Raw genomic sequence first — 13,382 nt, forward strand, 5'->3', positions numbered from 1 at the left:
CCATACTTGTGATACACATGAACCTTATTACTGATGGGAATGACAGCATTAAGGGTGGTGGGTTGTGGTGGTTAAACATCAGGTTGGTAATCAGAAGAACTCCGTGAACTATCATTTTTGTGCCCTTGAGCAAAGCACTAAACCCCAGGATGCTCCGAGGAGGATTGACGCTGTAATAACTGTGCTTTGAGTTGCTGAAAGTATCCGTTTACAGCAGAACTTGTGCATTTTTATAGGTCAGCTTCTTACTAGGTTTATCAGACGTGGACTAGACGGAGTCCTGGTTTTATGAGTCCTGCCCCCAAAAATGTCCCCATTTTATAGCAAGTTTTAAACACCCTGCATATACAGTGTAAATAAGCCTTACCAACATAGCCTGTTGGTTGCCTAACAGTAGTGAATATTTTAAAGCGGCTATATATATTAATTTTCATGTATAAATTGTTTTTTTATTCCCAATGTGTGAACAGCTTCTAACAAAACATAAAAAATGAGACATTTCACGACTTGTCTGTAGAAAGCCTAGGCTGACTTTTTGTGACGTTTACAGTATGTGCGCTCCGGGGAGTTAATTCATAGAACTGATAATTCAGTGATAGTATTTTGACAACTGAACTAGGAAATGTCCCTGGTTTCCATTTCAGAAATCTGGTCACCTTATTATGAACAAGATACATCCATAGCAGTCACTGTAATGAGCATGTCACAGTAATTTGCCATGTCAAAAATGAATCATCCATCATCCAAACAGCATCATTATCATTTTAATCCACTACAAAATGTAATGTTTAATTCATACACAAATAATGTTGCCTAAGTGATTTGAACGCTAACTTGGTGCCTCTTAAATGGTTTTAAATTAAATTGAGTTTATGGTTCAAAGTATCACTGCTGGGTTTATTTATGAACACTGCACTGAAATGATTCTCTGATGGTGAAGAGTCTTCTTTGGCCTAGATGAAATGTGGAAAATACATGTAAGAAAGCTCTTATCTCTGTCATTAGCAGGGCGTTCTGTCTCTAGTGAGCCAGATCAATCACTGTAGTCTCACAACGGAAGCATGTTGCTCACTGTTTAATCCTCGACAGCTTCAGCGATTCAGTCACTCGCTCCATGACACCTTATGGTGCATTTAGGGTTGGCTTTAACCATGCATGAAACACTGTTTTCTGTGTTTAAAGCCTGTTAGCTTAATCAAAATCGGTACATGATACTACATACATGATACATTGGTACTAACCCTAAACCAAAACCCTATTCCTAACCCTATAGTAAGTACATGTAGTTAATTAATATTACTCAGTACTTAAATGTATAATTACACTGTAACAAGGACAACTTAAGATAAAGTGTAACTACATTGTTTTGGCAGACGAACATCGGCTAAACATAACCCACCCCTAGACCTACATGTTAGCATAGTTTCGACAAATGTAGAAATTCTTACCTGAATATACAAAGTATTACAATGGCAGTAGTGAGAGAAATGAGAGAAACACTGTGTCCAATGGTGTAGCCAATCTTTATTGACCTGAAGAAACTATCCTGCAAAAGAAAAGAAAGAATGTGTGTTCACTAAACAGCACTGTACTCACTTTAAACAGCCATGTCTGCTTAAATTTTCAAATTACACTACCGTTCAAAAAAATTTTTAAAGGAAATTAATACTTATATTTAGCAAGTATGCATTAAATTGATCCAAGTAAAGACTTTTATAATGTTACAAAAACATTCTATTTAAAATAAATGCTGTTCTTTTAAACGTTATATTCAGCAAAGTACTCTATTTATGTTTTTTTTTTACAAAAATATTAAGCAGCACAACTGTTTTCAACATTGATAATAATCAGTTTCTTGAGCACCAACTCAGCATATTAGATGCTGGCCGTTCTTTTAAACAACAACAGCGTTTTTGGTGGCTGAAAACGCAAAACGGGTTTCAAAGTGCAAACTGGTCTCAGTGTAAACAACAAAAATGTGAATCTCTGAAGATGATGATGTCATGCACATGCGTATTACATGTTCAGTTTATAGTGATTCATCTCCATCTAATGGCGAGCACTCTGAGGCGGTTCTCCACAGAACGTGACTTGACGCTGTTTGGACTATATCCAGAGGCAGAACAACAGTGACGGCTAGCGAAACTCTGTGGTTGAATGCAAATGTGATTGAAAAAGTCTCTTTCACACTTTTGTGGTGCGTCGCCCAATCACCCTAATGAAGAAACCCCCCCGATGCTGTCTCTCCAATACACCTGCATATTTTAAATAACCCCCTCTATTGCCTTTGATCAAAGTTGAATATAAAAACCTGAACATAACAACAAGGAGCATCAGATGCTCATCAACAAGAACACAAAATTCCTTTTAAGTCCCATGCCCACATATTCCCGGTGGGTCTGAAGACCGAACGTGCTGATTACCCATCCTGTTGATGCGAAAACATGCTGGGAAAGCTTTCATCAAAGGGCAAAGGTCATTTGCTCTTCACTTAACTATACTCTGCTCAGAACATCAATGCTTTTCATGTTATATAATAACTTCAGCGATGGCTTATTTGTATGTTTACAAATGCCTCCAAGGGTTGACACCGATGTGCATCGAACTATTATGTTTGGACTTAGTTTGCACTAGGCAATAAAAGGCAGGCTGGAAAAGGAGGCTAAGAGGTTGACTGAAAAAAGGTGAACGTTAAAGCTTGGGTTTTTTGGGGTGAGGGACACTCAATTTGACATGAGAATGATCGTTTTGTGTGGGCTAAAAGTCCAAAACGTCAAGAGTCTGAGCATTTCAGTGTTGTATAATGCCAGTGGAGTTGAAAACACTAGTTTGACATAAATGCTCTAAGATATTTTGCATGTACGTATGCTTCTCTCTAAAGTCTCCCATTTACCTTAAGTGATAGTAAACTACTTTAGCCCTATTTGGATGATAATTGTTTGTCATTGGAACTTCTAAAAATACGAAACATAATATCTTTATGTATTTATTATTTGATTATTTAAATATCCTGTTTAAAAATAGGAACGTGCTATGGTTTAAATAGTTTTCTGTCTAGCATTTTATCTCTCAAACTGATGGATGTCATTTTAAAAATGTGGAAATTAGCAGATATACTGTACTTAGTCTAGAGTAAGTTAGAAATAATCTCAAAAGATCACATGATTTTGTTCTCTTATTTCTTTGTCTTCTTAACAGCTCCCATTCACTGTATTAGAGTGGTGTAGTAATATAATTCTTGTAAACATTTTCCAGTATTTCAGTAATAAAAGTGTTCATATTTAAAATGTGAAGCGCAACGGTTACCCCGCTTTGCAGAGGTCAAAAAGGATTTAGACAATGACTTTTGAATTGATCCCTTCTTGTAAACTCAGAAATGTGGATTCAGAGTTTGGATGGCATTTAAATTCAGAAAAACAGAAGGTAATTCGGCCAGGAATTTTTACGCAGATGGTTGGAGAAAAAAACTTGGACGGCAATAAAAATCACTGACAAGCCCCTGTACTGTAAATGTTAAAATGAGAAACAATTACTCGCCGAACAGGGAAACAATTTGTACTCACATCGTCAACAGTGCCATTTAGATTATAGCCACAATACACTGCGATTTCCATCGGATCCATTTCAGTCCAGCCATCAGCAGTGCAAGTCTTTGAGAGGTTACCTGTGTGAGAAATGTTAAGGTCATTAACCTCAAGATACACATATTTAGAAGTTGCATCTGTTTATTACTCTTTTGATTTTAACTGAAAAAGTGTTATCAAAGTGAGCCCTGAGAGCTGGCGCCCTGGAGTGAGTCCACACAAAGTTAAATAGCTTTCTGAAATAAAGCAGAGAAATGCGGGGCCACGTCACCCCTCTCGCTGAGGTGTTTCTTGGCACTTCTCAATGCACAGTGGCCCACTGAATGCAAAACTCTGTATCAGATCAATACGCAATGAGACCCAACTGAGCACTGTGATTCAGTGAGCGTATTGTTTTGATCTATGCTGTATACAAATTTGAACAATGAATTATTGAGATGCTTGGGAAAGAAAAACAACATTTTTTAGGTCATTAGATTTATGCAGCGTTGGGAAAGCTACTTTGTAATCACTTTTTAAGTAGTTAAACTACAGTCAAAATACTGTTTGAAAAGATAGTTAGCTACATTATAAGTTATGAACAAAATTTGCAAATTACATTGAAGTTACTTAAGAGAAATTTATAAATGAAATGTAATGTGTATGTTCTGTTTAAGTCTGCCTGAGTTTGTAGTTTATTTCCTTGGTAACTCATTAGTTAATCATTCTGTTCAGTTCCCTCATTACTCCCTATGTACAGTTGTAGTCAAAAGTATTCAACCCCAATTTCAAATCAGGTTTATTAGCCAAATTTACAGACTTTCAGCTGTTTGCAATGAAAAAAATCAAACTAAAGTAATTGAAATAGTTCAACACAACAAATGTTTCAAGTGGTTTCCTCAAATTCAACTGCTTCTGGAGTCTCAAAATTATTCAACCCCCTAAATAGAATCCCTCACAACAGCACAAATCTGCAAAGCAGGTGTTGTCTCAAGCACACCTGATGCAATTAATCAAGGGCTTCATTTAACACATGGAATATCTGAACTGGCTAGGTTTGTTGAGTGTTACGTTTGACTGTATGTTAGAAATATGGCGAAGTCAAAAGAATGGTCCAAAAAGTAAAGAGTTTCAAAAGTAAGTTTCATCGCCATTTACAAACAAGGAACAGGATACAAAAAGACAGAGAAGGCACTAAATGTTCCTAGAGACACCGTTGGAGGCATGGTTCGCAAGTCCAAAGTTAATAGAACAGTGGTTACACTGGACGGGTCAGAAAAAGGAAGCTATCAACCAGATTTCTGAGAAGGCAGGTTTAGGTTTAGTCCCTTGAGTGACTGCAAAAGACCTACAGCAAGACTTGGTGGCAACAGGCACGGAGGTTTCAGCTCGCATAGTAAGGCGCGTACTAAACGCATTTGGTTTCCATGCTAGAACTCCAAGATGTACACCACTATTGATCCAAAAGCACAAGAAAAGTTGGCTCCAATTTGCTCAAAATCATATAAATAAGCCACAGAAGTTTTGGGATTCTGTTCTGTGAAGCAATGAAGCAAAACTGTAACTTTTCTTTAGAGCTAAGATTCTTTAGAAGCGCTGCCAAAAGCTGGTGTCTGGTTATACATCTCGTTTGTAGCAGGTCATAACAGCAAAAGGGTGTTCTACTAAGCACTAAAGATGCTTGCCATGAATAATTTTGAGACTGCAGAAGTCATTAAAAGTTGCATTTTAAGAAAAATTTTGAGAAACCACTTGAAACATTTATGTTGAGCTATTTCAATTACTTTTGTTTGATTTGTTCACTGCAAACAGCTCAAAGTCTGTAAATTTTGCCAATAAACCTGATTTGCAATGGGTGTTGAATAATTTCAATTAAGCCATGATTTCTCCTCATTTCTTTTGTCTTTGAGATAAGTGGCTGTGTTAGCTAATTCTCCTGAGTTCTCCTGTAATTTCCTAAGTGTGATATTAAAGACTGGTTGTTATAGTATTTCCTATAGTCGTGCACTTCATTACCACAGCCACCATTCAAAAATTAAAATATTTTTTTGTAATTTCATCAGAGCCATCTTTTTGCTCTCACAAAAATTACCCTGACAGTTTGACAGATTAAAACTTATACTGGTGAATTTTTACTAAATACAACAAAAACATCCTAATTTACACAACCAATTAAAAACAGTGCATAGTATTATAGGTATTTAAATTTGTGATTTATTTTTTAAATCTGTTAATTTAAATGAATCATTCAACACGACCAATTCACAAGAATGAGTCAGGCTTTCCAATGCAACATATGAGAGAGAGAACAGTTTAAGATGAACCAATTCACAAAACTGGGACTTTAATATATTTATATGGGCCTTTTTACACCTGATCACTTCATGTGTTTCTACTGATTGGATAGCTATTTGATTAAGACGGTTCCATTTACACTTGGCCACATAAATTAATCAGACTTACCAATGCTACAGTACATATTGCACACACACAAAAAAGCTTGTTACTGGAAAAAACTGTAGTACTTTGAAAACAGCTAAGTACTTTAAGACAAGCGTTCAATTAATTATGAGAGAATTTACCTTGGATTATATACCATAATCAATAACAAAATTAAGAGCATTTTATATAAGAATAAGGGGGGCATTAGATGTGGGTATCCCACTACAATAATGCATTTAGAGAGAGAATTGTCTCATGGTCCACAGACTTTGAAAAATATGATGTATACTTCAGGAGGAAGGCCACTTTATTCCTCCTCAGTGAATTCATAGCAGATCCTGTGTTACAATGTCACATATTGATCCAAAACAACAAGCCATCCATTTTTACTCAGGCTTGAATTAAAAAGACTTTAGGTGCATGAGTTCCTGTGTCTTTTTATTTCAATGTGCTTATTATGGGAACACTATGGAAGCTTGTTTCCGCCACAGAATAAAACATTTTAAAAGATAATTGCGACTTTTTATCTCACAATTGCGAGTTTACATCTCGCAATTCTGACTTTATTTCTCAGAATTGCGAGATATAAAGTCAGAATTGCGTGTTATAAAGTCAGAATTGCGAGATATAAAGTCAGAATTGCGTGAAATAAAGTCGCAATTGCGTGTTATAAAGTAAGAATTGCGGGATATAAAGTCAGAATTGCGTGAAATAAAGTCACAATTGCGTCTTATAAAGTCAGAATTCTGACTTTTTTTCTCGCAATTGCGACTTTATATCACGCAATTCTGACTTTATATCTCGCAATTCTGACTTTATAACACGCAATTGGGAGATATAAAGTCAGAATTGCATGATATAAAGTCGCAATTGCGTGTTATAAAGTCAGAATTGTGAGATATAAACTATTCTGAGGTATAACTATTCCGTCTTTTTCCCCCTTAGAATTGGACTTTATATCTCACAATTGTGAGTTTATATCTCACAATTCTGAGAAAAGATGTCAGAATTGCGAGATATAAACTCGCAATTATGTGTTATAAAGTCAGAATTGCGTGATATAAAGTCGCAATTGCGAGAAAAAAAGTCAGAATTCTGACTTTATAAGACGCAATTGCGACTTTATTTCACGCAATTCTGACTTTATATCTCGCAATTCTGACTTTATAACACGCAATTGCGACTTTATTTCACGCAATTCTGACTTTATATCTCGCAATTCTGAGAAAAACTCGCAATTGTGAGATAAAAGTCGCAATTATCTTTTAAAATGTTTTATTCTGTGGCGGAAACAAGCTTCCATAGAACACTGAATAAATGAAAAAAAAAAAGCAATGAGGTTTCTTAAAGGGGTCATCGGATGCCCATTTTCCACAAGTTTGTATGATTCTGTAATGTAAAGTTTGTAACATACTTTGGTAAAAATGTTTTTTTAAAACAACACCCTTTTTACCTCCTCAAAAATAGCTCCGTTCACAGTGACCCGTTTCGGTGCATGTCTCTTTAAATGATAATGAGCAACTGCTCACCCCACCCCTCTCTTCCATGGGGGGTGTCGACACAAGACACATAAAGTGCTGCCTTGGCGGACAGTATACAAATGGCTGAGGGCGGAAATATGCTAATACGGGACAGTCCGTCAGTGGTCGTGGGCGGAACATGACATCATATTGCTCAGAATATGACATCATATTGCTCAGAAAATCCAAACGGCTTGATTATTGAGAGTGTTTAGGCTTTTTGAGGATAAAAAAATAATATTTTTTTACACAGCACACTGCAAAGACACATTTATATGCAAACACCATATAAAAGTGAATTTTGCATCCAATGACCCCTTTAACATTGCAAAATGAAAATAGATTAGAGGCATACAATAGAGCACTCAAATGGAAACACACTTAAAAATACTTTCCAAAAGGAACAAATGCCAGCAGAAACAGCTTAAATGCATCAAGACCACCTTTGCCTGCCCCGACAGGCAGTGACCTTCATCTAGAGACATAACAATGATGTCTACTGCTGAATTAATCATACTCACAAGTACAGTATGACGTGTTTTCCAACTGTTGGAAAGACTCAATTAATGGATTTGTTTTACTTTTTCCCCACCAAAAACTTAATGCAAGTGGCAAACCATACACTGGATTAAATTTGAAGAAGGTTAAATAAGGGAAATGATAAAAAGGTCTATTTGGCCATTAATTGGCCATTGTTATGTTTAGATTTGGCCCACTGACTCACCCTGGGAAACATGGGTAAAAAACATAAATCTGTACATCATTACATGTACATGTCAAAATAAATAAATCGCTAATCTTTCCCACTCTTCTACATTCACCACCTGTGTGAAAATGTAAATAAACCATAACTCTTACTCTAGATACAAATATTAAGAAAATTATGTTTTATCTCTCTTTTAATTAACCAAAGAAGACATTGTGACATTTGTTTTTGTCAATAGGCTTATGTTTCTCTAATAATCTGCTGAGAGTTTTATTGTTCCTTTAATATGTATTGATCTGTTTATTTGTGGAAGATGCACCATAAAAAGTCAATAATGGTAAGTACTAAACATAGCTTCAGAATGTCAAGGCTGCAAAAGCAGGTTGAACTTGAAGGTTTCTGTGTAAGCAAGTTGATTGGCTAATTCATTAAAAGAAACAGACCTAAATAAATTAATTGACGTAAAAGCACCAATATTAAATTAATTAATAGATCAATCAACTCTGCAATGATTAATGACGTGATTAATATGGTTCAATATTAACTTGTGATTAACATCAATTAAAGTGTTTCTGTTACTGATAATTATATGGTCCACTATATTAGGAAAAAATAATAAAACAGCAGTCTGACAAAATTATGGATAAGTAAAAGTGAAGCTATTGTAACATACAAGATATTATAAAATAAAAGTAATTTGTAGACTGTATACTTAAAACTGCAGATAATTCTAACAGATTTGGGAAGTTCAGTGGTACCTCACTAATCTACAGAAAATGGAAAAAAAAATGTATATGTTACATTATTTATACATTATTATAATTTATTTAAGTATACTATGTCATCATACCACAACAGTATCATTGAGATACTATTATAGTTAACTGATAGTTTATTAATATTTTAGTTTTTTAGTTTTATGTTTTCTGTTTTCATTTTAATGTTAGTTTAAGTTTTAGTAAATACACTAAAGTGTCAACTAAGTGTCTTATGTATGAAATAGTGTGTAGTGTCTAGGAGCAAGTGTGTTGCAGAAAGGAGCTAGTGTGTCACAGAATTGCAACTAAAGTGCAAAGCAGCGCTTTTGTTTAAGGTATGGTTGCACTATAGTAACAACAACTTCAAGTTATGTTACTTTGGTTTAAGCATGGTGTTCAAGCAACAGGCAAAAACTGTAATCGATTTGACAGCAATAATTTTAAGAATTTTTTCTTTTAAAATCTCACAGGCAAACATGCAAACAATCACGAGACCAGCAGTCAGAACATTCAAAACATTAACAGAATAAGGATTACATTTTCTATTGCAAAAGATTGTCTGGGGTGTGAAGCGCTTCAGATAATCCTGACATCATAATAAAATGTTTAATGATCCCGTCTAAAACAATTTGAACACTGTCACCTACTTGAAATTCAGTTGACTTTCAATTACTAGGTTATTTATTTTTTGACATGCTGCACGTAATGTATCTTTCGAAATTTTTTAGATGCAAAATCTCATTCCCATAATCCAACAGCACACCACACAACATCTGAATCATCGGAGACACTTTCCGTAATTATTAGTCAATTTTTTTGCATTGATTTAAATAAATGGATGCATTAAGAAGCATCATGCTTAACATGTAGAATTAAGATTCTTTTTCACTTGCTATAAACTAATCCATCTTTTACCTGATGCTAGTCCCTGGTTTATCTGATATGCATATTGTTGAGATTATCCAAAAGACATGGATTAAAATCTGCTAATTTTAATACACTGAATTTATACAAACACGTTACCAGCACCTGAAAGCTTGTGTAATATTATTGAAGGGGATGTTTACTCTTGGCTTTTAGTGTAAGCTTTGTTTGTCATGTAAGGTTGACGCCAACCCTCTCACATTTATCAACGTGTGCAAACACCCACACGCAATATATCCATCCTCACACATTATTCCAGTGGACCTCCGGCTTTGTCATAAGCCACAGAGATCCCATGAAGCAAATCCAGAATGTCACATTAATCCTCGGTATTGAACTACGGACAGACTTTTATCATTCTGCAAAGCTTAATCTGTCCTTTCCCATTCAGAGAGAGCATTATACTGCGTATGCTTTAAATGAAAATCCATTAGAAATGTGTGGGACTTGTGAGATGTGTGAAAGATGTTGCTCCTGAATAGTATTTCAGCAGTATAGCACCAGTACAGTATGTTCCATGTGCAGGATATTCAAATATTTTGAGCTTTCACATCATAAGGAGAGTACATTTTTAGTTCAAAGGGCAGGAAACAATACATCACTTCACAGGAAGTGGAAATGAAGTCAGCAGTCGCTGCAAACCCCGAAAAAACCCTGCAAAGCGAAAAGGTTCAATGTAATTCACTTCAGGTTTGGTTTCCATAATGTTATATGAACATATCAAGCTCACAAGATGCAACAGTTACACAAAATGGGAAAAACATTCATGCTGTAAATGAACAAGATCACTTTTATTTTATTAATCATTGCAAACATCAAAATTTATAACTACATTTAGGGCCCTATTTTAACGCTCTGAAACGCAAGTATCAAACGCAAAACGCAAGTAACTTTGTGGGCGGGTCTTGGGCGCTGTTGCTATTATACCGGCGGGATAAATGACTCTAAAATGGGTTGGTCTGAAGTAGTTTCATTACTCATAGGTGTGGTTTGGGCGTAACGTGAAATAAACCAATCAGAGCATCATCTCACATTCCCTTTAAAAGCAGGCGCGCTTGTTCCATGGCGGATTGCTATTATAACGCCGGATTTGCCAGGCGCACACCAGGAGCGGTTCACAGCCGAGGAGACCGACGTTCTCGTCAGGGCCGTAAAACACAGAGAAGTGACACTGTATGGGGATGGGAGAAACCCACCCAAATTAGCTTCGGTTAAACATGCGTACAATAATTTGGGTAAATGTGTAAGCTAGATTTGTGCCTATTTATTCACATCTTCATGGACACCGCAATGATTTCCCTTGTGTGGTAATATTTTTCCTTGTTTGCAAAAATGGCAACTGCTGCCTGCGTCTGTGTAGATGAGAGAAGCAAAGTGTGCGTGTTGTGCACACGCTACATTATGGCCAAGCATGCGCCCTTAAAATAGCATCTGATTAACGCGCCACTGACTTTAGACTAGGTTTTTCCTGGTCTGTGGTGGAATTGTTTTCTGAAAATAGCACCAGGGAACGTTTGCGCCGGAACACGCTTCCTCTTTTCGCTGTTTTTACCAACGTTTACCAAATTTACCGACGTGCGTCTGTGGAGGGAAAAGTCTGCCTTGCGTCGGGTGCAAAATAGGAATGATACATGCGTCAGTGTACAAAGTCAATTGCGCTGGGTGCAAGATAGGGCCCATAGAGTCTTTAAGTATGACAAATTATATGAATTAACACACATACACACACACACATACACACACATATATATATTTATATGTATATAGATATATAGATATTTTAGAGATTATATAGATTTTTTCCTTGAGAAAAATTTACACCTACTTTAACTGATATATATACAGTATATATATATATTTTAATCAATAATGAATTAGACTGAATCAAAATCGGGCATGTGCAAGCCTGTGAATCGGAATTGATTTGAATTGTGAAATTTGTCTCAATGTACTCTATATACACTATATGTAGTGTTTATATATATATATATATATATATATATATATATATATATATATATATATATATATATATATATATATATATACATTGTTTTTATAGAGTATATATTATATACTACAATCTATAATTATACTTATATTATACTATGTATTTAGTAGTTATTTATTTAAATTTAAGTATTTTTATGTCAAAAAATAAGACTGAGAATGATACAGCTTAATCTGCCTTAAGTTTGATTTTTTTAGGGAGCAGTGAACACTGCATAGGGACCCTGTTCATCGGAGCGCAGCTGCAGTATCCTTCTACTAGAAGCCAGTGAGGTGAGGGTTTATACACTGCTCAGAACATCACAGCTATACGTCTGCAAACCAGGGCTCAGATGGCAACTCTGTTCTTTTTCATTTAATTGAACTCTGTTGCTAAAAATAAACTCATCCGATGACAAGGAAGCACCAGAAGAGCTTTACCTGGCTGTGGGGAGTCATATAAGTAACGAAATGCATGACTGATCCCTTTTGGAGAAAGATCAATAAATGTGTTTTTATTTATATTCAGCACTCAAACGTGGCCACCTTCACCCTCTGCTGCATATGAAACAAGCATTTCCGTTAGATGATTGAATGAACTAATGATTAGTAATATAAATATGGGCACTAAAAAAATCCAGTGGCATACTATGCATCATTAATCAAACAATCATTCATTAAGCATTCCTGAGAGGACTAAATGACATAACAAGAGTAAGACTAGCTAAAGCCTTGCTTAATTAAATATTGAGGTTGAGCACCTCCATGAATACCACAGCAATACACCTTCATACAGAAACAAACTGGCTGTACTTGTTTATTCTTGTGTGTGCAAAACAGTTGATCAGGTAATAAGTAAGAACAGTTCAATATATTTATAAACTTAAAGGTGCAGTAAGCGATTTCTGAGAAACACTGTTGATATTTGAAATTGACACCCAAACAAACACACCCCTCCCTTTATTCAGGGGTGCAAACACATGTATGGTCAAAAAAGAGAGAGGTAATCGAAGCCCTTGTCCCGCGGCAAATATCCAGATACTACATTGTCACCATCCCCAACCCACCCCTATAGGCACATAGAGTCAAATGAAATTTAGAAAAACTATCTTGCACTTCTTCTTCTTGCTTTACTGCTACTTCCTGAAAACAATTTCACCTGATGATTTGAATAGCTCTTTTTGTAAAGAATTAATAATTCTAGGATGATTGGGGTAATTGTGTAGGGTAGGCCTAGTGCATCTGCATAGAAACTAATAAACAAAATACAAATATAAATACAATAAAACACAAATACACGAGAAATAAAGCAGTGCTTTATGTTTTTCAGGTAAATTAACTGTATTAAGTATTAATACAGTTTATCTTTTGACAAAACGTGATTTTTCTCTTTCTCTTTTGTTGTTTGATTAACTTTGGTGACACAAACAGCTGCAGGTATATTGGGTGCTGTCCCTTTAAGACGAATGCACGTATCTAA

The 13,382-nt window shown here is 35.5% G+C and overlaps 1 protein-coding gene across 1 annotated transcript in view; it reads right to left on the reverse strand.

Moving 5' to 3' along the window:
- The window catches only part of vipr1b (vasoactive intestinal peptide receptor 1b), a 64,493-nt gene that overhangs the window by 24,828 nt on the left and 26,283 nt on the right, over positions 1 to 13,382 (reverse strand). Inside the window, exons 4-5 of the mRNA XM_084102535.1 lie at positions 3,564 to 3,664; positions 1,449 to 1,546 (exon numbers count right to left, since the gene is read on the reverse strand). Of these exons, the coding sequence (XP_083958661.1) occupies positions 1,449 to 1,546; positions 3,564 to 3,664 (199 nt within the window). The remainder of the gene's footprint in view (positions 1 to 1,448; positions 1,547 to 3,563; positions 3,665 to 13,382) is intronic.

This window comes from Abramis brama (genome assembly GCF_963993115.1).
Source record: "Abramis brama genome assembly, chromosome: 24".
Taxonomy (NCBI): domain Eukaryota; kingdom Metazoa; phylum Chordata; class Actinopteri; order Cypriniformes; family Leuciscidae; genus Abramis; species Abramis brama.